Below are 24271 nucleotides of genomic sequence, written 5' to 3'. Positions count from 1 at the left end.
GGGAGCAGCAGCCTTGGATGAACCCCCTGTCCACTGTGAGGTCCTGGTCCTTGCCCTGTGGTCAGGCCAAAAGGGGCCGGGAACTTGTTTCTCCTTAGAGGCCCTTGGAACATTCCAGAACAGGCTGGGGGGGCAGCTCCTCCATCCTGGGAGCCCCACCCACTTCCACACAGCAGTGATGGGGGGTTGAAGGAGGCGCCTGCTGGGATCAGAGGTGGGGCTTGGACCCCCTCCACACTCCTGGGGGACATGCGGTCTCCCCACCCAGGCTGACAGCAACACCTGCCCCAATGCCACCCCAGAGCCACGTGGGGTGACAGGCCTCTGACAGCCCCTTCCGTGGCACGGGAGCAGAGGCTGGGCAAGGGCAGACCGTGGGTCCTGGATGTCAGGAGTCCCCTGGTCTGAGGCTGCTGGCTGGGTGGGGCTGCAGTGACCCAGGCCCCTCCCCAGGAGGGAGGGGTCCTGGAGCGTGTGTCCTCGGCTCAGTTCCGGGGGCCACTCCAGGCCACACGCCTCCCAGGAGCCACCAGACCAGGAAGACAGAAGGGCCTTCGCCCGGCCACAGCTGCCCCGCCCCCGACCTGCTCCTCCTGGGGTCTGCGGGCTGTGGGAGGGCCCTGTCCTGGTCCCTGGGGGCAACTCGGGCCAAGAGCCTGCCTGACCCACTCCCTTCACCGCTGGGGAACTGAGGCCTTTAGTCCAAAAAGATCCCTCAGCAGCAGAGAACCTTAGTCTCAGAGTCCGCTCAGTCTCTCCCTGACACACGTACACGTACACACGCGCGCGCGCGCGCACACACACACACACACACACTAGGCCAGAACACACCCACTCTCACCTGTACTGGGGGGAAAAAAGTTTTCCATTTTTTTTTTGTTCATTTTCTTTCTTTCTTTTTTCTTAAAAAGGACCTATCCAAATATCTGGATAAAAAATGGTTTGCGTTTCCTAAGAAACTGGGCTTTCCCTTTCCTGGGGGGGCGTTTCTCCGGGGCTGGCCGGAGGCGCCTGCTTGCCCTCCTTCCCTTCTTGCCTGTGGACAGGGAGCGTCGGTGGGGACCCGGGGGGAGAGGGAGAGGGAGTGGGGCTGGAGGAGTCCGCAGCGGAGGGAGAGGGAGTGTGAGAACGGAACCGACCCGAGGGACCCGGGAACAGAACTGCCCAGGGCCTGCCCCAGCTCCCAGGGGGAGTGAGGCCAGGGAGGCAGCAGGCGAGGAGCACCGGCCCTCTGGGCAGCGCAGGGCGTGGCTTTTCTAAGGCTGGTTGTGGTCGGACGGGGGAGGAGGCTGCCCCGGCCTCCGTGCATGGCCACCACCTGTCTCTGATGGCCCGTGGTTCTGGGCACTCAGCAGTCCCCGTCAGTGGCCATGGCCACCAGCATCTCGCTCTTGCCCATCTCCTCCAAGGCACTCGCCAGGCTGTTGAGGTCCCCTTCGTCCTGCTGCAGAGCTTCCCAGAGGTCCAGGATCACGCCCGTGGGGCTCGCTTTGGTGGCAAAGTAATTCAGGTACCTGGAGTGGGAAGGAGAGGGGCATGTGGCACCGGGAGCGCTCAGTGCCTCCCAGGAGCCTGGGGTGGAGGAAGCACAGGAGGTGGGGAGACTGTGGGCTCCAGCGTCCCGTAGTCCTGGGTCTGAATCCCAGCAGGCTGAGTGGCCCTGGCAAGTCAGTGGCCCTCTCGGAGCCTCAGTCTCGTCTCTTAAATGGGAACCTGTCAGTCACTCCCGGCATTGCAGACAGGATCCACACTCACGCAAAGCAAGGGTCTAGCCTTCTCTCGTCCTGTCCACAGACACAGCGGGCTGGGGGCGGGGCGACGCGGCCAGTCTCTCCTCTGCCTCTGCCCGGTTCTCTTTTGGTACCAGATATTGAACCCAGGGGCTCTTTACCACGGAGCCGCATCCCCAGCCATTTTTATTTTGAGACAGGGCCTCACTAAGTTGCTGAGGCTGGCTTTGAACTTGCGATCCTCCTGCCTCTGCCTCCCAAGCTGAAGGGGCGACAGGCCTGCACCACCCACAGGGCTTCCTCCCCCTTATTCCCTGCCTGGTCTTGCCCCGTGGACTCCCGAGAGCAGGAACAGGGCCTGTGCCATCTGAGAGTCCTCACTCGTCATTTCCAGTAAGATTTTTTTTTTTTTTAAGAGAGAGAGAGAGAGAGAGAGAGAATTTTAATATTTTTTTTTTAGTTCTCGGCAGACACAGCATCTTTGTTGGTATGTGGTGCTGAGGATCGAACCCGGGTCGCACGCACGCCAGGCGAGCGCGCTACCGCTTGAGCCACATCCCCAGCCCCTCCAGTAAGATCTTGTCTACAGCACCTGCTCGGGGCAGGGTGGACATTGAATGAGTCACTTTTGTCATCATAGGCCTCTAGCATTGGAAGTTCTCACAAAGAGTTTTTTTTTTTTTTTAATTAAAATATTCGTTTTTAGTTGTAGGTGGATTATCCTCATTTATTCATTTATTTTTCTGTGGTGCTGAGGACCGAACCCAGGGCCTCCCTCGTGTGAGGCAAGCGCTCTGCCACGGAGCCCCAGCCTCACAATGAGTTTGACACCGAAGTGTGTTCTGTCACTAGGCAAGTGTTTTGGGGACATCTGCTCTGTCCCTGGCACTGAGGTGCTGGTGGTGACCCCACCTAGCTGGTGCCTGGGCTTGGTCTGATTCTCAGGTCGTCCCACAGATGGGCAGGTGGGGCGTGTTGCAGACCACGGTGGGAAGGCACAGCCTGGAGAGTGAGGTGGTCTGCAGCCTGCTTGGCTCGGAGGCTGGCGCTCGGAGCGCCACCCTCCACCCTGGAGCAGCATCCCCAGACTTAGCGCATCCAAACCGAGCTCCTGACCTGCCATCAATGGTGGAGACTGATGCCACCCCTGCCTACCAGACCGAGGACGAGGCCACCTGGGCTCTGGTCCCGGACACTCACCGGTCCATGGAGAGCTTCTGCGCCAGCAGCCGCCAGTCACTGCCCCGCGAGCTGGGGGCGTCGAGGCTGTGGCATATCTTTTGGCGGATGGACAGCGGGATCTTGAAGGCATAGGGTCCCAGCTGGGTGGTGACGGCGCTGCTGGGCGCAGAGCAGAGGGCGTCCAAGGAGCCAGCAGGAGTCTGGAGGGGAGGAAAGAGGGCCGCGGTGCTGGGCATCTGCTGCTCTGGGCTCTCTGCCCTGGCCAGCTGCTCAGGCCAGGGCCTCTTCCCCCAGGAGCAGACTCCTTCCCAAGCCCAAGGACGTGTGGCTGCTCCCCAGCCCTCAGGGGTGTGTCACCATAGACTTCTATTGTCATCGCAGGTATCTGCTCCTGGCTAAGGCTGACGCGTGGTCAGGAAGCCTGAAGAGCCCACCACAGTGCAGCCCACGCAGACCAGTTTCTATAATGAGGAAAATACAGCCCAGAGGGGGCAGAGCCCAGGGTCCCATGCTAGTGGGAGGCAGAGCTGGCGCAGGGCTCTTTCTACTGCACTGAGGAGGAGGAGCAGCATCGTCACCCTGGGTGGCTGGGCTTTTAAACCTCAGTCTGGATGTACAGTGGCTGAGCATGGTGGCTCTGTCCCTGTGCTGACCTGGGTCCCATTGCTGTCGTGACTGTGGGATACCTGCCCTCCCTAAAACCTGCTTCCTCATCTTCCAGACGTGGACCATCAACTGTCTCCCTGGGGTTGTGCCGATTTAGTGAGGTGACGTGTCACCTGGTCACATGTACCTTGCACAGGAATGGCACACAGTGATGGTTGTTAACCAGTGCTGCTATGACTCGGGAGGTGAAGGCAAGGTCTTTGTGGGAGACGCATTTCTGCCCATGGGAGGGGACCCCGGGTCCGTGTGCGGCAGCCCCGCCTCACCTCGGCCAGCGTGGTGTGCAGCTGGACTATCTGGCCCTCCCCTTCCACCTGCCGCACGCAGATCTTGCAGGTGAGCTCGGTGGTGGCCAGGCTGTGCCGCTCCAGGGTGAACGTGCAGTGCAGGGCCTTCTGGCTGCCACTCCAGATGTGACAGAAGGGGATCTCCTGCGGGAGGCAGGGGTCAGGGCCCAGCCAGTGCTCTGGGGCCTGGAGGCCAGGAGGGCGGGGCCCTCGGGTGCATTCAGGTCTCCCCCCAGAAGGGGAGAAGAGCTGTGAAGCACCCCTGAGCTGGCTGGCTGAGGGGGTGCATGGGTGCCTGAGCCGGGACACCTCAGGGAGCCGATGGGGTCCCCCGCTGCAGGGTGTGGCAGGGGCAGCCAGGACAGTTGGCCAGGCACGCCCACTCAGGTGGCGAGGCCTCTTTGAGGACGATGGGTGTGGGCTCTGTGTGACATGGGAGAGTGGCAGGCTGTCACGGGCCCAGAGGCTGGGGTGTTCCTGAGGATGGCACGAAGACAGGCCGGGCAAGACAGAGGGCGTGAGGGCCGTGAGGGGCGAGGCTGGGACGGGGGCAGGAGCAGCCGGGTGCCCCCAGGCCCCCCAGCCGCCTCACCTGGTACTTGGCCAGCAGCTTGCTCCTCCAGTGGGCATGGGGGACGTCGTGCAGGGAGAGGCGCAGGTTGTGGTAACTGTCCTTGAACAGCAGGGGCTTGGGCTCCTCCACCAGGTAGCCCCCCAGCGTCCGCTCCAGCTCTAGCACCTCCTGCGGCCAGGGCGGGGGCAGGGACTGCATCAGGCTTGGCCTTGGGCCCCTTCCACTAGCGGCTGAGGGGTGGGGCGCAGGGACCCACCTGAGCACGTGCGGGACCCGGGGGACCCGTGAGCGAGTGCTTTGGGTGAATGGACATGTGGGTAGATGGATGGATGAACAGGACAGCAGATGGACAAACGGAAAACCAGACAGTGGGAGAGGGGAATGGATGAGTGGACCTATAGATGACTGGGGGGAGAGATTAACGGTGTGGACAGACGGATGGAGAACTGCACGGACAGACAGGAAGAGAAAGAAGGCTATGGAAGTGGGTGTGGAAATGGGTGGGACGTGAATAAAGGGATATTTGGAAGGAAACATAAGCGGATGGAAGGGAGATGGCGGGGGACAGTGGGCTGTCACTGAGTAGGCACATGAACAGAACTCAACATGGATGGCGGATGGACAGACAAGAAGAGGGGTATAAGAAGCAAGCCCATCAGTAGACCTTTCGTCTTGATCTCCACACTGTTCTCTGGCCAGAGTGGACCAGCCAGTGCCCAGCACCAAGAGACCCAGGCCTAAGAGCATTCCCCAGCAGCCTCCAGCCCTTCCCGAGCCGCCTGGGCTCCAGACAGGTGATCCCAGCAGGAGACCCTGTCCCCCCGGCCCTTCACCTATGGTGCCTCAGCCCACAACACGGGACGGACCACAGCCCAGGGAGGGAGGGGCAGGGGGCTGGCATTCTGCTCAGGCTGGATGCCACACGAGTGGCAGCAGCCCTGCTCTGTCTGGATGCCCTTCCCCACTGTCTTGGGCTCAGGTGTGAGGTCACCCTCCCCATCTGCCCTCCCGCAGACCAGCAGGAGCCCCGAGAGCCTCTGCCTGTCTCCCGCTTGGGGCTGCGGCAGGAAGGGAGCCGGCAGCTGGCAAGGTGCCAGGCCGGCTGAGGCCTGGCCGTACCTTCAGGGCCACGGGCGTGTCCTCGAGGCAGTAGACCCTGAGGCTGTACTCCAGGGAGGTGCACAGGGCCGGGGCAAAGACGGCCAGCTGCAGCCGCTTGCAGGCCGCGCGGGAGTAGGACTCGCCGGTGAAGGCATAGGTGCCCAGCTGGTCCAGCAGGATGTGGCAGGACCTGGCCTCCAGCTGGCAGTAGCAGGGGGTGTTCAGGGTCTCCTCGTCCAGGGTCACCACCTCCTGCAGGGCACAGAGGATTGACGTGCACAGGCCCTGGGCATCCTGGCGGGCCTCCCCGGCAGGTCGGGTAGCCTGCGCTCCTCACCTCCCAGTGGCCCTGGTGGGCCTGGGTCTTGAGCTGGAAGATCCAGTCGCCAGCAGTGACCTCGGCACAGTGGGGCACCGTGAGGATGACCGGGCGGCACAGCAGGAGACCCGTTGGCCCGCAGGTCACCGCGGGGCTCAGTACTGTCTGGGTCCCTTCTGACAGCGGGCTGGGGTCAAGCAGAGGGCAGAAAGGAGGCTGTGAGAGGAGGCTGAGGACTTGCAAGGGCACAGGCTGCTCTGGGCCAAGGGCAAGGCTCTGCCACCGAGCTCCGGACCCCGAGGTTTTGGGGACGGAGGAGGCAGAGGAATTGGTGCACACCTTGAAGCTGTTTCCAGAGTTTTGTGGTCACATCAGAGCACTCTCCACCAAGCCTTAGCACACGGCTTCAAAGGTTCTGCAATTTGGGGAACTTTTTTTTTTTTTGGTACCAGGGATTGAACCCAGGAGCGCTTAATCACTGAGCCACATCCCAGCCCTTTTTTAATTTTATGTAGAGACAGGGTCTCGCTGAGTTCCTTAGGGCCTCATTGATATAAGTTGCTGAGGCTGGCTTTGAACTCATAATCCTCCTGTCTCAGCCTCCCAAGTGGCTAGGATTATAGGTCTGGACCACCGCATTTGGCGGGAACGTTCTTAACAGATATGGCTAAATCACCCTCCAGAGGGCTGGTACCAGTCTGTACTCCCACCATCATGCCATGCAGGGCTAAGTGCCTGGGCTCTGGGAGGATGAAGATATTATTGTTTGGAAAAAAAAAATCCTTGTGAATTCCTTAAGCAAAGATAATTCCCAATACCTCACAGATATTCATTAATTTCCACTACGAATTAGGTAGAATGTTTTCTCATAAACTACAGGTCACTGTGTGTGGTGGTGGGGAGGAGAGAGAGATCCCTGGTTCATATCCTTTGCTCATTTTCATCTTGAGATATTCAATTTTTCTTATTAGTTTATAAAGGCTTTTTACATAGTGAAGATATTAGCCCTTTGTCCTATTTGTAACCTGTCAACCACTCTCCACTTCTATGATTTATGGGCAGGTGGTGGGGAGGGAGGCAGGGTGGAGCAGCCGGGGTAGGGTGGTTCTCTACTCACAGGGTGCTCTCCGCCTTGTTGATAAGCAGGTACATCTCGTAGAACTTGCCCTGGGGAATGGCTCCATTGGGCACCAGCAGGCTGACCCCTGGGGGGAGAGGGAGGTCAGCAGGGAGGGGGTGAGGGGGGAGGGAGTCAGGAGAACAGGGCTGGGAGGTGGCTAGCACAGGGCAGAGAGGGAAAGACATCCGAGTGCCAAGCAGTCACCAGCCAGCGTCTGGGGTCTGGGGCCTGGATGCAAGGAGAGGCCCAGTCATGGCCACTGCGGGCCTGTCCACTACACAGGGCTGCTGACACTGCCTGGGGCCTGAAGGTGTCGGCCCCTCACACCTAGCTCAGGGCAAAGGCGGGACGGTGCTGATGACCAGTTTTGCACTGAGGTGGGCGCCCTTTCTCCACTGGAACCCCGGACAGTACTCTGCAGGGCTGCTGAACTGTCCCCGACTAACAAAGAGGGTGAGGCTCTGCGAGTGGCTGACCCAAGGTGCCCCTGGCCTGGAAGGAGCAGAGGAGGACTGAACCCTGGGTCTTCCCCTCTTGCCCTTGAACCCCACTGTCCCCATCTGAGAAATGGGGGGAGGGAAGCCCTGTCCTCTGCTGGCTGGGTGGTGAGCTGTGCAGGGACCGGCCGAGAGGCAGGGGACAGGCCCACCTGTGCCTGGGATGCTGAGCCTCCCGCCCAGGCAACCGAAGGTGCTGCTGACGCTGCTGCCCGGGTCCCGGGGCAGGCCCAGGGGCTGCTGGGAGCCCAGGCTGGCGCTGTGCAGGTGCAGGAAGTGTGCGTCCCGGGAGAAGTCGCCAGGGTAGGTGCCCGGCGGGTAGGTGACCCCCAGCAGGTCGGCCCCATCTGGCCGGCTGGGCACGGAGCTAGTGGTGCTAGAGCTGTAGACCTTGATCTTGAGGCTGGGCAGGGGGTCGAGCAGGGGCGAGTTGGTCATGGGGATCTTGTCGGCCGCGTCCTGCAGGGCGTACACTGGCCCGCGGTAGGCACTGGTGCTGGCTGTCAGGTCGGGGGGCACCGAGGGGTGCAGGAGCTGAGGGTTGCCTGTCGGAGGCGGGTGATGGTCAGTCAGGCATGCCCCGCTGGCCGGGTCCTGCCCTGTCCGGGCTAGGTGCCCTCCTGTCCCACCTAAGGTCCAGCTGCAAAGGCTCGACAGCCACCCACTTCGGGAAGCTCTAGGCAAGCTCCGGAGAAACCCTGGGAGGGAGGAGGCAGCCCGGGCTCTGGTCACCCCTGGGCACCCCCAGGTCCCCTGCCTTGATGCCACCCCGGCATGCCCAGGTCCTTACTGGGCCTTGCTGTCTTGAAGTTGACTGGGTGAAAGCCCCCAGTGAGGGCAGCGGACGAGTCCGTGATGTCCGTGTCGAAGTCGCGACAGTTGCGGCGGTACACCACGGCGCCCACGGCCATGAGGACCGCCACCACCACCAAGATGGCCACCACGAGGCCCGCGTACAGGGCCACATCTCCCGAGGCCTCCAGGACTGCGGACACAGGAGGGCTACATGAGGGGCAGGCCCGCTGGTCCTGTGCTGAGGTCAACTGAGGTCTGCCGTGGCAGGCTGGGGACCTCGGGCCAGCCTGGGAGCCTCCGAGTCAGTCAGTCTCTCTCTCTCAAAGTATTTTTATACGTTTTTAGTTGTTGATGGACCTTTATTTTATTTACTGACACGCGGTGCTGAGGATGGGACCCAGGGCCTCCCACGTGCCAGGCAAGTGCTCTGCCACCGAGCCCCAGCCCAGCCCCCAGCCAGTCTCTACACTAGTAAAATGGTCTCCAGACCCCGGCCAGCCTCCACCCACCAGTGAACTCACTGCTTACTGCTGGGGAGACGGGGACTGTGACTCGGGGACGCTGGCCACATGATCTGTCCTATCAGAGCTGAGGCTTAAACCACAGTCTCGCTCTGAGCCTGCTGCACTCGCCATAGGGCCAAGGTCCTGATCCTCGAGATCTTCACAAGTGCCCTTCCAAAGGCTTTGCTGGGGGCGGGGTGGGGGTGGGGGCGCTGTGACATGAGCCATGGAGTGGGGGTGGTGGAAGACGGATGGGATGGAGGTGACCCATGTGACACGGGGAGGCTGCAGCTGGGAACACTCTCCAAGGCCAGGCAGGAAGGCGTCAAGACACAGGAGGCGAGGTCAACAGAACCTTCCATGATGATGACAATGTTCTATGTCTGCAGTGTCCGCACGCAGCCACAGGACACGTGGCCTCTGAGCAACAGAACGGGGCTGAAGCCAAAGCCCCACCAGTTCACTAAAACTGACTGGGAGCTGGGCGCAGTGGCGGACACCTGGAATCCCAGCAGCTCAGAGGCCGAGGCAGGAGCCTGGCCAGTTCAAAGCCGGCCCCAGTAAAAGTGAGGCCCTAAGCGGCTCAGCGAGACCCTGTCTCTAAATAAAACACAAAAGAGGGCTGGGGAGGGGGCTCAGTGGTCCAGGGCCCCCGAGTTCAATCCCCGGTACTCCCCTGATTTGCGTTTAATTTATTTAAATTTATTTAAATATAAGCTTCAATAGCCACATGTGACCAGTGGCTATCACACTGGCCAGCTCAGGCAAAGCCAAGGTGGCAGCCGTTGACATGGCTGCCCTTCCGCTGGCCCTTCTGGGAGCTCCAGGAAGCACCCTGTGCTGTGGGCCTCAGTTGTAAGGCCACTTCCCTCTCCCAGACTCCCCCAGCCCCGGGGGTCAGCCCAAGCCTTATGTCGCAGTAGGCCATGGCCTTCCGCCTGGACGTCTGCTCTCTTCCGACAGCTGCCTGGCCCCTGCCCCCCCCCCGTGGACCACAGGTCCCTCGAAGGCCTGGGCTCCTACTTCCCGAGGCTCCTGCACTGCTCCCCAGCGTGGTGTGGCTCTGAACCTGATGTCCTTGCCCACACTGGGGCCACTTGCCTCGTGATTTAAACTCTGTAATCAGCCACCAGTCTGGTCCCCTAGGGGGCTGGCCAAGGGCCTCACTGCTGGTCTCATGATTCCAGAATTACGTGGACGCTGTACTTTAGTTACCACGGCCGGCCTGCCGGATGCTTTACTGCTCTGGACTGTGCAGGTCCGTGGCCATGGGGACCCGTGGGGCGGGGGCACAGGGCTCTCGGGACACAGGGCAGTGGGCATCTGGGGTGACTTGGGAGGTGTGGCCCAGCTGCCGGGTTGCAGTACAGGGCACTGGGATGGACAGGTGGGGTCCTGCCCGCTGGCCCTGCCCCACGGCTGGAGGCCAAGGGCACAGGGCTAAGAGCACTAGCTTTGGCCACATATTCTGGGCTCAAGCTCTGGTTCTGCTGTTTCCAGGGGGTCCCCGGGTAGGTCCCGCCTTCCCTCCGAGACTCAGTTTCCTGCCGGGCACGGGGGAGCCAGGGGTCTCTGGGGGCCTCCCCGTCAGCCCAGGGCCCGCCTGCCTGCCCACGATGGAGGGCAGACATGCAGCGTCCAAAGCAGGAGGAGCCCCAGCCAGGGAGGACCGCGGGGCGAAAGAGGACAGCCGTGAGATGGACTTACGGTGGCTTTTGGGGTCGCTTAGAGTCCTCTTATCTGTTGAGGGAAATAAAGGGAGAGCCAGTGACACAGATGATAAGAAAGGGTGCAGAGAGGGCGACAGACACGGCGCAGGTGAGGGTCGGCTGTGGGGGCAGAGCCTGAGGCTGTGGTGGCGGCTGGCACCGGGGCGGGCTGGGCGTCCTCCCTGGTCCAGGCCCGGGACTCACTCTGCATGCACAGCCCGTCTGTGCAGTTCTTGGAGTCCAGCAGGGTCCCGCTGCAGTCGCGGCCTCCGTTCTGGGGCGGGGGTGCCATGCACTCGCGGCTGCGCCAGTGGGCACACTCGGTGCTGCAGGCCGACCACTTGCTCCACTCCGTCCAGGCCCCGTCCACTGCAGGAGCAGGTGCAGGCGCGGTCACCCCGCAGCACACACACAGCAGCGCTCACGCACACACCTCCGCGGCGGGACAGGGAGACAAGCCACAGAGAAACCCACACCACGGCCACGCAGCCTCAGGCCAGCAAGCGGCCACGGGCACCAGGTGGACAGAGAACACAGAAGTGCTCAGACACAACCCGATGCACAACTGCAAACCCAGAGGACAAACCCCGCCGCCACCGGGACACACAGCCACAGGGAGAAAACAGCCAGACACGCAGGGGCAGGCAGACGGGGACGCAGGAGACAGAGGGTTAGACTGCTAGCAGGACAGGGCCCCGTGGACCGAGTGCATCGACACTTGTATATGGCAGCTCTGGAACCCTGGCCAGGGGCAGGGAAGAGGCCCAGGCTGCAGCCCAGAGCCTCAGCGAGAGGTCCGAGAGGGGATTACTGGGCCAGCCTGGGCGGCCCCCTTCCCTGTGGACACTGGGGAGAATGTGGCCCTGACTCTGGCATGTCATGCAGGTAGGGGGGGATGGGGCGGGCTGGTGTGGGCAGGGTGCCACCTGGCCAGCGGCCCTGACCTGGGCACACGGTGGTGCAGGCGGTTTTCTGGAAGGCCTGGCCCTCGCAGAAGGCACCTCCGTTGAGTGGGGCGGGGTTGGTGCAGGTCCGGGTGCGCTTCTGCCAGCCTCGGCCACAGCGGTTGGAGCAGGGCGACCACTCTGCCCAGCTGGACCAGCCGCCATTCACTGTAGGGACAGCAGTCGTCACCCAGGTGGCCTGGCTGTGGGTCACTGTGGCCCCCAAGCCCACGTCCACTCCCAGTGAGGTCTCTCTGCTGAGACCTCCATGGGGAGGCCCTTCCCACCGGCCAGGCTGGGCCGTGACACGGGCACCAGGAGGACCTGGGGGGTCACTGTCTGCTCCCTGACCCCTCATGCCGTGAGAAACAAAGGTCCAGAGAGGCCAGCACTTACTCAGGTCACCCACTCACAGCGGGCGACCTGGGACTCTTTCTAGAGCATTCTAGAACCACATTAGCTGTGGCTCTTTCCCTTGCACTTCTGAGGCCAAGGGGTCAGCAGAGAGCTGCACACAGTCCCAGCAGCAGTCCCCAGTCTGCCAGGACAACAGGCGGGACGTGGGGGTCCTCACTGGGGCCCCTGACCTGGCTGCCTGGCAGAGGTCTTCTTCAGGTGGCCAGGGGCTCTGGACCAGGGTCCAGTTCCAACTTGGAACCCAGGAAGGTCTGGCTTGGCCACTAATTTTGCTGTGTGACCTCAGGCAATTCACTTCCCCTCTCAGGGCTGCCCCCTCCCCGCCTGTTCAGGGGTCCCGCTGGCCTTGGGTTGGGGCAGGGTGGTGGGACATAGAGCCCCAGGCCCTCTCCCCCCTTGGCCGTTCGCTCCCCGCAGAGCCCCACCGTAGACGATGACGGTGGCCGTGGTGCTCCGGCGCTTGGCCACGATGTTCTTGGCCACACAGGTGTAGTTGGCCGTGTCTGACAGGCGGGCCTGGCGGATGATGAGGTTGTGGTCGATGGTGATCAGGAAGTTGGTGTCCTGGGTGGGGTCGATGACATCCTCATTCCTGAGCCATTCCACCTGTGGGGTAGGAATGGGGGTGGGGAGGACTCAGGGCCTGCCCCCTACGGGGAGGGGGGTGTGTGTGTGGACCCACCTAGAGGGACAGGAGGGGTCTGGCCACAAACAGAGCTGCAGTCCTATCTGTGTCCATCCCACAGTGCTGACCCAGGGAGGCACCTCCACAGGGCCGGGCACCAAGCTGGGAGCCCTGTCCTCCAGCGTGGCGGCCTGGGAGGAGACCCACCCCCAGGGCCTCGGTTTTACCGTCTTCAGGAGGGGCACGGCAGCACCCCCTAGGGCCGGGGCGAGGACTACACGCCCGGCAGCGGGGGGTACCTGGCCTTGTTACCTCCTCCACCAGCTCTGGCTGGAGTGGCGCCTGGCGGATGGTTGGGACCGCGCCTCCTGGGATCCTGTCCCAGCTCTGCCACTCACTTGCTCCTGCTCGCTGGTGGCCACTTCACCCTTCCAGCGCTGCTTCCCAGCTGCCCAAGGGGTGACTGCATGCCCACATGTGGGACCTGGCCCTCGTGGGAGCCTGATGAGTGGCAGCTATACCACAGGTGCTGGTCTCCCGCCACCCGGAGGAGGGTGTGGGCTGAGGGGAGGCTCCGTGATGGGCGCAGGCTTCTGGGGGGAGCAGGGGCCGACTGCAAGCTGGAGGTCTGTCCCCCCACCCCGCCCCTGGGCCCGTGCCCAGCTGTAACTCCTGGGCCCCCCGTGCAGGATCTGAGTGAGGACGGGGAGAGTGTCTGGAGCATGAGGGCGGTGGCGAGAAGGGACCCAAGGGGGCACTGCCCTGGACCCAAAGGCCATGTGGTGAGGGCAAAGGTCACCAGCCTTGGGGCTGGTGCACATGGGGACACACTGAGACCTCTCGGTATCCATGAGTCAGGGCCTTGGCTCTGGGTGGGCAGGCCTACTGGAGATGGGGCCCAAGTGCCCAAGGAGCCCTGGTGTCCCCACCCATGGAGGGCCTGCTGGGGTATGGCCTGTGCCACCTTCTGCAGGGGTGATGGCTCCCCTCTCGGTTCGGAGCCTCTCCCCACCTGTGACATGCGTGAGACCTGTCTGCTCTCAGCCTTACCTGGCATGGCCACGTCCCCACTCACCTCGGCCACAGGCACCCCCTCTGGGGGGCGGCACTGCAGGAGAACCTCGTGGTCCAGGGGCACTTCCTTGCCCAGAGGCTCCTGGTCGAAGTTCTTGCGCAGGTCTGGAGGGCAGAGGGCACAGTCAGGTGGGGGCAGAAGGGCACCTGAAGTACCCACCATGGCCACCAGAGGGCAGTGCAGCCAAGGGAACGGCTGACGTGTGCTAGGGGAACTGGGTTCCCTCCCTGAACTGGGGGTCCGCAGCCGAGGCGGCCCAGGGCGGCCCAGGGTGGGGAAGAAAGCTGGCAGTTTCCCTCTGTAAGATGAGGAGGGCCACCGGGAATGCCCAGTTCTGGGCTAGGAACCCTGTGAGCTGCAGGCGGGTTCCCAGTGTCCACAGAGGGCATCTCCAGCCATAGAAGTGGGCTCCTCCTCTGGCGTCCAGGGGAAGGGAGAGGCCCTGGAGGGGCCGGGGAGCTTACAGGCGATGCGCACGTAGGCCCGGCGACTCTTGGTGGTGCCCGCGGAGCTCCAGGCCACACACTGGCACCAGTAATCCTCCAGCCCAAAGAGCTCCTCCACCTGCTGCCGCGACACCTCGATCTGCACCTCGCGCACCCGCAGGCCTGGGGGGGAGAGCGGGTCAGGGGCAGGCCACACTGCCACAGCCACCAGCTGGTCACTGCTCCAGCTGCGACTGCCCGCCTGGCCTGGATCCCACATGGACCCAACAGTCCTGGAGAGCTCCGCACTCATCCCGGGACTCATCTCCAGACTCTTCAGCGGAAGGACCCAGACCCTCCATGTGGCCTCCAGGCCCTGCAGGTTCTACTCCCTCTGCAAATCTCTTCCCCAAAGCTCGTGGGAGGACCAAGACCACCTCCTCCAGGAAGCCTCCCTGTCTGCCTCCTGTTTCAGAATTCCTAAGGCTGCACCCCCTTACCAGAATGTATCCTATCCAATCCTCACATGGATTGTTAAGTCCCTGAGGACACGACTGTATACATTGCTGTACATGGCATGGTGGTTAGATGGCTGGCCAGGTTTGAATCCAGGCCCCATCTCACTCCCCAGCTGTGTGACCTTCACTATGTTACTTAGTCTCTCTGAGCCTTGATTTCCCACCATAGTAAAACACAAAGGATAAACTCTAAATGACTCATGGCAATTAGCTTGTCAGAACCCAGCCCAGCTGGGCACAAATTGACTCTGGCAAGTTGTTTGGATCTTATTTAGCCCTTCCTTTCACATCAGAGAAACCGAGGCCCAGAGAGGGTAAGCGGCAGGCCCAAAGTCCCCCAGCAAGCTGCCAGTGGAGTGGGGGTCAGCTGTCTGGTATCTTGCCCAGGTTGAGATCTGTCCCCTAACATGCTACTTCTCTGGACCCATCCCAATAAAGTCATCGCTGTCACTCTCCCATATTGTCACAGGTGGGCTCCCAAATAGCAAGGAGAGCCCCAGTCCCAATGGCAAAGGAGGTGACAGTGGTGTGTCAGAGAGGGTGGCCTGCAGTGCCGGCTGCCGGCTCTGAGATCAGAGCTGCGGGGCCCACAGAGCAGGCCGCGCCCCTCTTCCGCCAGCTGGGAATCAGGTGCAGGCCAGGGTGGCGCAGTGGAGAGGTATCCGCCGCACCCTGTAAGCCTGGCACCCCGTCCATGTCTCCCAAGCATGGTAGCTGAGTGGCAGGCCACATGTGGCCGGGATACCCAGGGGGACCACCTGCCTGAGTTGGCAGGAGCTGGGGAGTCCCCTCCTGCTGGCCTGGCCCACAGCTCTGTGCTCCCAGGGCCCCAGGAGCACGGCAGGGCTGGGGTGCAGAGCAGGAGCCGTGGCCAACCCGGCCTCACTGCTACCGACAGTGGCCTGTGAGCCGCATCCACAAGTGCAGCCCATGGGGACAGTGTGCCCCAATTTCTGTGTGCCTGGTGGCAGGGAGTAGGGGCCATGCCGTGACCGTTACCGACAGCCACGGGCCGTTATGACTCCTGCAAGTCATCCGAGAGGGGCCAGCAGCCAGGAGGCCTCCAGGCTTTGCCTGGACCCCCTGGCTGACCTCTAATCAGGCCAGAGGACAGAGGAGACTGGCATTCAGATGCCTACCATCTCTTGTGCTGGATGTGGTCCACTGTCACCGGGGCTCAGAGAGGTCGGTGACTTCCCCACAGCCACACAGCTACAGAGTGAGAATATCTGGGGGGTGTGAATGTGTGTGTGTGTGTGTGTGTTTGCACGCATGCCTTTAAAGTGTTTTGATATGGGGTAGGAATGGTAGCTTCAATCTATTTTTTATAAAACTGAATCGTGGTAAAACGCACATAACCCACAATGTACTGTCGGAACCCTTTTCGACATCCAGTTGGGCAGCCTTAGTACATTCTGGGGTTTGGTTTTTAGTCTAGGTGAACCCCAAATCCAGGTTTTTCATGCAAAATAGAAATCAAAGGAGGGAGGAAAAAGGAGGGAACAGGGAGAAACAGAGAGGAGGAGAGAGGAAAAGAAAAGAGAGACACAAGGCAGGCTGGACAGACACACGAACACACATACACACACACACACACGCCAAGGGAGGGCCAGGCAGTGGGGAGGAGCTGGGAGCTCAAGGAACCTGCAGACACCGCAGTCCACTAGGGCCGGGGACACCCTTGGCCTGGGGCTGCTGCAGGGGACAGCAGTGAGTGTCCCCGCGGGGTGCCAAGCCTGTCACCCAGGCTTGCTGCGCTGTGGACGGGGCCGCTGGCCCCGGGTGTCCTCGGGAGGCGAGGAGCAGGCTTTGCCACCTGTCCCTCCTTCCTTCCTGGGATTTTGGGGCACCCAGCACCACCTGCACGACATCTGCTTCTCATCGAAGCGTCGCGCCTCGCAACACTCAGGAAGTCTGGGACTTGGGAGACGCTCAAAACTGGCGACGTCCATGCAAATCCCCAGCCCTGCTGGCCCCGAGCACAGAATAGGGGTCTGTCACTCATGTGCAGGGAAAACGGTCCCTTCCATCACAGGAAGGGCCTGGAAAGTTAAGAGGGCCCTGGATTCTCATGGGTGTCCCGGGGCCCAGGGTTGTGGACCGGGCTCCCCTCTCTAGGTGGGGGCAGAATCCCAGTCCCCCCAGAGCTGACCCCTGACCTGAGAAAGAAGGTGGAAAGAAAACGCAGGTGGGAAGGGATGTGGCAAGTCACCCCAGGCCAGGCAGGGACGCGTGGCCTGTCTTCGGGGAGATTCCCATCCAGGGTGACGCCCAGATGGGAATCTGAGGACGGAGGGACGCGGCTGAGTCAGTGCGCGTGGAGCCCTGGCCAGAGCCTGGGCCGTGGGACCCACCGGTGGCCTCGTCCAGCCCCTCCTGCGTGGCGTGGTCCTTCTGGCCGACCCACTCGCCATTGCACTTGAAGTAGACCTGCGTGGCGGGGCGGGCGCGGCAGCGCAGCTCCACAGGCTTGCTCTTCACCAGGTAGGCGTCCTGCGGCTCCTGCAGGAAGTGGGGCAGCGGCTCGGCCGGCGCCGACGGGAAGGAGTCGGGCAGCACCTGGCTGCCGGGGTCAGGGCCTGCGGAGTGGGAGGCAGACGGCCGTGAGCCCAGGGCTGGGGCCTGGGTCCCTCTGACACCCTGGGGACTCTGGGGAGGCAGAGGACCCGCTGGGTGACCTAGCGAGCTCTTCACGCCTCGGGCCTCCGCCTCCCCATCGTCCTGCTCTTCAGAGGCCGAGCCTCTGGCAGTCCCAGGCTCCAGCTGGGAAAGCCAGGCAGCCCAGGGAGGCCGGAGTAGGGAGGCTGGTCCAGGGAGGCCGGCAAGGGCAGTCCCCAAGACTCCCCAGCGGCCCCTGCCCTGGCCTGCCGGGTCTCACTTCCATTCCCCATGGTGAAGGCACAACATGGGGGCTGGAAACCCCTGGAGCCACAGCTGCCCTCTGCAGCCCCAGCCAGCCCGATGACGAGGTGGGGACAGCCAGGGCCTGCAGGGGCGTGGCACGCTGGCGGGGGCACTAGGCCTGGCTCCCTGGTGCTCAGCCCCCACAGGCCTCCTCCTCTAGGGAGCCCCAGAGGCAAGGCCCCGTTCCCGTGGGACTCCACCTGGAGCCCTGCGGCTGGCCCCTCCCAAGGCGGCTCCACGCCCACCCACGTGGATGAGGAAACTCCAGAACAGGCAAGGCTGTGCCCAGGGCAGGGCTGCCCAAAGAGGCCAAGTGGGAACGCCTGGGTCCCTGGAAAGAACAGCGCCTCGGGAGGGGACAAACAGGAAGGGAGTGGCCAGGCCGCGGGAGGAGGAGACCAGGCCCGGCCTGCGGTTGGCTTGCCAGGCACTCAGGAAACTGGCTTTCCAGGGCCAAGTGCCAGACCATCAGGAGGCTGGGACATGCCGTGGGGGGCTTGTCCTCTGGCTAACTGCTCCAGAGGACCCAACAAAGGACGCCGTGGGGTGGACATATCTGCCCGGCCCTCCACCAGCCTGCCTCAGCCAGCACTGGGGTGGGAGGCCAAGAATGGACCCTGACCTGTCCACTCCAGGGGGCCGTGGTGGCCTTTGGGAGTCTCCCTGTAGGCAGGGCCTAGGGGACACCTGGTTTTCCAAGAGCAAAATGAATAAAGCAAGTCTGGAGACCCCGATGTGACTGGGCTGCTGTCACTGGCTCCAGGCCCCGGGGGTGTGTGTGAGAAAGATGGACAGACGGACCCAGGGACCTGAGGGAGGGAAGGAAGCCAGCCAAGAGCCGTGTTCCGGGTGACCCAGGGCAAGTGCCTGAGTCTGCCCTGTCACCTCACCTCTGAAGAGGGCCAGGAGGCAGGGGGGCACTCAACCTCTCTGGGCTCTGGAGACCCCATGACTGCCTCAGAGAGGGGCTTGACACAGGAGGCACCTGCTGCTACATCTGGACCACAAGGGCTCTCCAGGCAGCAGGCGCCGTTTTCTGCCCTTTCAACAGTTAAATCATCTCGTTTCTGAACAACCCTGTAAAGTGTCCTCTGTTCGTCCCTATTTTATAAATTGAGGCTCAGAGAGATGAAGCAACTTGCCCAAGGTTGCACAGCTAGCAAAAGGCAAGGTTTGAATCCAAGAAACAGACTTCTGTGTTTGGGTGTCACCCAGAACTCCTTGCCTTGTGACTGAGGTAGCTCTGTGACACTGTGGGTGTTCCTGCCCTTGGGGGTCCGAGGAGCACCCTGACACTGGCCGGGACTTGCAGCTGGTGGCCTCTCTCATCAACAGCAGGGCTGGGACCATCATTTTCATTCAAAACTGGACAAACTGAAGACCACCCAAACAGGACCTTGCCCTAGGCCCCCTGGTTGGGGGGCAGCTAACCTGGAAATGGCACTGAGGATTCCTGAGCCCAGGCCTGGCTTCCCGCACCTGCTCCCCTCTACAGGCTCTCGGAAGGCGTGTCAGCAGGCCTGGGGTGGCTGGGTGGCCGGCGCTGGCCGCGCTCTTCCCGCTTCTAAGCACGCTGCCCGGCCCCCAGCTGCCTGCTCTCTGCGGCACTGCAGGCCGTGTTTACGACGGTTTTATAACCCTAATGCCGCTCATTTGTAAAGCGGGCGCAGATGCGATGGAGGAAGCAAACATTAGACATCCATTAGCGCAGGGCCGCGCCCGCAGCCCCGCCCCGCCCTGCCCGGCGCTGGCGCAGACATTCATCTCTGGCTTGGGCAGGGACACAGCCCGAACCCTGCCTGGTGGCACGGGATGGCTCGGTATGGAGCTGGCTCCCCCTTGCCCACATCCCCACGGTCCAGGGGACAAAGAGGCAGGTGCAGACAGGAGGCCAGGGAAAAGAACCAAAGGACACCCAAGATTCCTCGCCAGGGGAGCCTGCGGGGACGCGCTAGCTGGCACACAGTAGGTACGCAGCCGGTGGAAATCAAGCGCCCTGTGGCTGAGGGAGGCTTGGCCAGTGGTCCAGGTGGAGGTGACCTAAGCCAGGCCACGTGGTGCCAGGGCGGGGGGAGAGTAAAGGTGCCCAGGGGCCCGTGGGCCCTATTTTGCTGGGCACCATTCAGAGGACACTTCCTGTCCCCTCGGCGCATCCCACGACGGCCCTACATGGAGGTGCTCGGAAGTTTTTGTCTTTAGTATCTCAATAATTTTTTACGGCATTTCCAGGTACCAGAGAAAGTCCCCAAAGCTGGAAACTGAAGTCTCTATATCCTAAACGCTAAGTAGCCTTTTGGAAAATGCTTAAATTGAGACAGAAACAGAATATTTTCGCCCCATTCCTGAGTAGTCACAATGACATGCCGACGGGGTGTGGGCGCCCATTGGGCACAGTGCCACCTCCCAACCACAGAAGCAGAGTGGACACCGCCACGACTTGGGTACTCCAAAGGGCCCAAAGCTCAGCTTTGCAAAATACGGTGCCAAATCCAGGAGAGCAGTGACATAATGCTGAAGCTGGGAGCCACCTTCCGAGGTCGTTGCTGCAGTGTCCAACAGTGTCCCTTGGAGTGTGGAAATACCCTGTGGCACCCTGGGTGCCGTGGCATACAGCTTGGGAATCAGAATCCTGCGGGTACGGCACTGTGATCATCCCGTCTTACAGACGGGGAAACTGAGACCAAAGTGTCTAAGTCATCGGTTGGGGGCTATGACACTGGCAAGAACAGAGCTGGGGGCAGATTCAGGGAACCTGTCTTCTAAACTCCACTGGGTGGAAATTGGCACTTGTGTGCGCAACAGCCTACGTGCTGCGTGCCTACGTACCCGTGTGCCTACGTGCTGCATGCCCACGTGCTGCATGCTCACGTGCCCGTGTGCAGGGGCTTCAGATACTCTACCTCCTCCCAGTCCTCAACGTGGGGATTTTGTGCCCATTTTACAGAGGAAGGCACAGGCATCGAGCGACTTCAAGGGTCCCCCGGCCAGTGGGACCAGTTCCTAATAACACAGCTCACTTGGGCCTACGTTGCAAACACCCCTTGCCGTTAAAGCCACCTGCGGGCTCGGAGCCACATGTGCTTGTTCCCACCTCCTGGCTTGGGCACACCTCTGCGCATCTTTACTAAGGGCGCCCCCGGGAGCCGGCCCAGCCCCTGCCAGGAGGGACATTTCCCACATACAGTGTGCGGCTGTGTGTGTCTCCACGAGTGTCCTAATAGCAGTCCCAGACACAGTGACAGACGGTGAAACACAGGCAACCCAGCCCTGAAGGACGGAGCCCCAGCCTGCATCTCAGGGGACTGACACTGCCACGTGGCCTTTCCCTCTAAGGCCACCACCTTAAAACGAGGAGGCGGGCCAAGTCACTGCCTCAAGGCCCCCTCTGGCTCTAACGCTCCCAGCTCTTCAGACCCCACGTGGGGTCTCTGTTCCCATGGGAAAGCGTCCTCCTTCACAAAGCACGTGTGCCCAAGGTTGGGCGTCTTTCCTGCCATCGCCACTACTGCGTGGCTCACCAACCCAGCAGGCTGGCTGGCCCGGAGGCGGCTGTGGGTGGCCCTGGAAGGCATTTGCAGCAGACCCTCCAGCCACGCCCCACCGCCTCCCAAGCCTCAGATCAACAGGAGCACCAGGGCCTCTGGGTGCTGCCTCCACTGGGGCCGTTTGAACCTGCCCTCCTACTCGCCTGTACACCTGCCTGTGTCCACAGAGGTGACTTAAAGGGCCAGCTCGTCCAACATCTCGTGCCAAGCCCCCATCCAACTTTAACTGGCACACCCCCGGGGCTGGGCACGCGCTGCCGCCCTTCTCAGCCAGGTCTCCTCCGGTCAGACTCACCAGTTGGAAAAGTCTTCCTCCCTATGGCTGCCACCAGCCACTGCAACCTCTAACCTTCGAGGTCACACTGACCTGCACATCCTCTTGCCTGGGACAGTGCCCAGCGTCTGGGGGAGTAGCTGGCCCTCCTGACCTGCCCATCTTGTTCTGAACATATAAGACAGTTTTGCACGCCCACTCTATCCTGGCTGCATCATGGCCAAGGTCCCTGACTGGGGAGGGGAGGTGCCAGGATGCATCTGGCTGTCACCTTCTGCTTCTGGCAAGAGCATTTGGAATGGGGAGTTCAAAGGCTCCTCAACGATTTTGGTGGCTGCTCTTGGAGCGCAGGGACATACCACAGCCTTCTTGGTATCCCCATGAAGTCCAGGTCAGGGTACCTGTCTGGAGGGACGGTGGAGCTGGCAATCATGAAGGACAGGGCTTCTTCCCAGGGGCTGGCCTGAGCCGTGCTCACAAGCCCCTTGGAGCAGAGGTGGCAGAATCCAAACTCCTAGAGCACGCAGGCCGAGGACACATGCAAAGGGGACTCTGGGAGGAGGAGGCAGCCCCCAAGGTTCTTTTAAAAAAAATTTTTAGGTGTAGATGGACACAACACCATGCCTCTATCTTTATGTGGTGCTGAGAATCGAACCAGGGTCCCGCCCGTGCTAGGCGAGCGCTCTCCTGCTGAGCCACAATCCCAGCCCCAGCCCCAGGTTCTTGAATGGGAGACTGTCACAGTCCCTAGTGAGAACCAGAGGGGCCTCCTTCCATGACTGAGACTTGACCCCCGGGGCCCAGGCTGGGTGGGTGTGCAGCAGAACAGGCTGCCTGAAGCATCACCAGACCTGGCTCAGGTCCCAGCTCAGCCCGGGGAGGTCTCCGGAAGGTATTTCCCCTCTCAAGGCCTCAGTTTCCCCACCTATAGAAAAGGGGAGAGCAGTTCCTGGCCTGTGTAGTTCAAGGTGCTGTTGTGAAGGTCATCTGAAAAACATGTCAACCTGCAGCAGTGTGTGCACCAGAGAGGGGCAGCAGGCAGCCACTGGTCGCTCACTGAGCTGTGTGAGGGGAACCCTCAGAGTCCACACTGCATGTCCCTTAGTCTGCTGTCACCTGAGCCCCCAGAACCCTGTATTCTACCTGCTCAGAGAGGGAAGGTGACTAACGTGACATCACACAGGAAATGAATGGTTCAGCGCCAGAACCCAGTTTCTGATTTGGAGTTGAGGTAGGAAGATCAGATCCAAAAGTAAGTACAGTCACAGTGGGACGGGGGACAAACGCTTGGGCTCTTTCCATTCCAGGTCCATCTCTGATCGGCCCTGATGTCTAGGGCAGAGGCCTCACTTCGAGGCAACAATTGTGGGACAGGGAGGGCCTTGGCTGGACACCCCCATGGCTGGCTTTTGTCCCTGGTCCCCCAGGCTCAGCACTGGGGGGAGCAACCTGGGGCTGAGCAGGACAGGGAGGGGAGAAGGGGGCCAGGCAGGGGGTGAGGAGAGAGAGACACCCCCGCTGGGCACATTTATCATGGGCAGTCACAGTCTTTCTGGAGCCCCTGGACACCAGCTAATGCTCGGCAGACCTAACCTCCCACTGCATGGAAAATCTCCTCCATTCACCACGAGGCCGTGTGCGCAGTGGGGGTGCGGGGAGCTGGGGGAGAGGAGCCCGCTTATTAATTATTATGTTTTAAAAACACACAACCCCACGCGGTCGGACCCCTCCCTGGACACAAAGCCCTTCCTCCATCTGGCCCTGGCTCCTGCGGCTGTGGGGTTCGGGCTGGGGCCCCCTCAGAGGCAGCTACAATGGCCGCTACTGATGACAAATGGGGGCTGGCGAGCCTGGGGGGCTGTGTTTTCCCTAACAAAGAAGCCCCTAGCACAGCTCTTTCCCACACCCTCCACAGACCTGTCCATGGCGAGGACGTCACTTCCTGTGCAGGCTGCAGGAAGTGGCCCAGCCAATGTGGGCAGCTGGGGCAGGGGCGTGCTTCCTGAAGGGGGGTCCAGACGCTCCTGGGAAGCCGCTCCCTCCCAGGACCAAGGGGCTAGTGAAGGCGTGGACAGGGGGGCTGGGACTGGACTAGGCCACCCACTCACACTGGTCTACCTGACTCACGGTGGCAGCTGGGGAGACTGACCTCACGTTCTCCTTCTGACTCTCAGCTGGGCCTGGCCCCTAGGGCCATTTTCAGGCCCAGGTCTGATGGGGTCCCCGCAGTTGGAGGCCTGGGCCCCGAGGAAAGGCTTTCTGTCCCCCTGTCCCCATCCCCTCCCAGGCGAGGAGCTCGGAGCCCTCTGGTCTGCCCCGCTCTGGATACTGACCACCCATCCCACACCTGGCACTAAGAACCTGGGGCGGCACACATCGCCCACACCACAGGCTGCTCCATTGTACAGAGGGGGAAACTGAGGCTCGGGGGAGTCAGAGGCATGCTCAGTCAAGGTCACAACCACCAAGAAAGCCAGCAGCTCTGGCCATGAAGCCATGATGGCCCCGAGGGACCAGCAGCTGCTCCCTGTCCTCCCAGGAGTTCCCAAGGGGAAGGGTCTCAGTTTCCTAATGACCCCCACCTGTCCTCCCATCCTCTGTGGGCCTGACCCTCCCAAGGCCTGGTGGCAGCCTGGCGCAGCCCCTCCCAGGGAGCAGCTGGAGGAGGGGGACACTGGTTAGGCTCACTGGGCCACAGGAGCCCGTCCATCCTCTGGCATGCCACTGTCTGGTGGAGCCTCTCCTAAACACTGCCCTGTAGAAAAACTGGGCACTAGACTCCCTGGGGAGGAGAGGGAGACTTCATTTTTAAAATCATTCCTTTGCCAGGTGGGTGCAGTGGCACACGCCTGTAATCTCAGCAGCTTGGGAGGCTGAGGCAGGAGGGTCGCGAGTTCAAAGCCAGCCTCAGCTAAGAGCGAGGTCCTAGGCAACTCAGTGAGACCCTGTCTCAAATAAAATACAAAATAGGGCTGGGGATGTGGCTCAGTGGCCGAGTGCCCCTGAGCTCAATCCCCAGTACTGCTCCCCTCAAAATCCTTCTTTAGCTTCTAATAAAAAC

The 24271-nt window shown here is 61.6% G+C and overlaps 1 protein-coding gene across 3 annotated transcripts in view; it reads right to left on the bottom strand.

The window, feature by feature from the left end:
- Positions 1-739: 739 nt before the first annotated feature.
- The window catches only part of UNC5B (unc-5 netrin receptor B), a 72910-nt gene continuing 49378 nt past the window's right edge, over positions 740-24271 (bottom strand). Inside the window, exons 2-17 of one of the 3 annotated variants that reach the window (XM_081267116.1) lie at positions 16842-17066; positions 14009-14152; positions 13545-13648; positions 12270-12450; positions 11428-11595; positions 10688-10852; positions 10482-10514; positions 8267-8461; positions 7629-8021; positions 6977-7064; positions 5878-6046; positions 5559-5792; positions 4458-4607; positions 3845-4009; positions 2931-3112; positions 740-1514 (exon numbers count right to left, since the gene is read on the bottom strand). In XM_081267116.1, coding sequence (XP_081123242.1) covers positions 1349-1514; positions 2931-3112; positions 3845-4009; positions 4458-4607; positions 5559-5792; positions 5878-6046; positions 6977-7064; positions 7629-8021; positions 8267-8461; positions 10482-10514; positions 10688-10852; positions 11428-11595; positions 12270-12450; positions 13545-13648; positions 14009-14152; positions 16842-17066 — 2762 coding nt within the window. In that variant the 3' untranslated portion in view covers positions 740-1348. Of the gene's footprint in view, positions 1515-2930; positions 3113-3844; positions 4010-4457; positions 4608-5558; positions 5793-5877; positions 6047-6976; positions 7065-7628; positions 8022-8266; positions 8462-10481; positions 10515-10687; positions 10853-11427; positions 11596-12269; positions 12451-13544; positions 13649-14008; positions 14153-16841; positions 17067-24271 lie in introns of those variants that run through there. The other 2 variants (XM_081267117.1, XM_081267118.1) reach the window with 2 other exon arrangements.

This window comes from Spermophilus citellus, assembly GCF_964194105.1.
Source record: "Spermophilus citellus genome assembly, chromosome: 15".
Lineage (NCBI taxonomy): Eukaryota > Metazoa > Chordata > Mammalia > Rodentia > Sciuridae > Spermophilus > Spermophilus citellus.
Note: the sequence above shows the minus strand (reverse complement) of the source record. Positions and strands in the feature narration are given on the sequence as shown.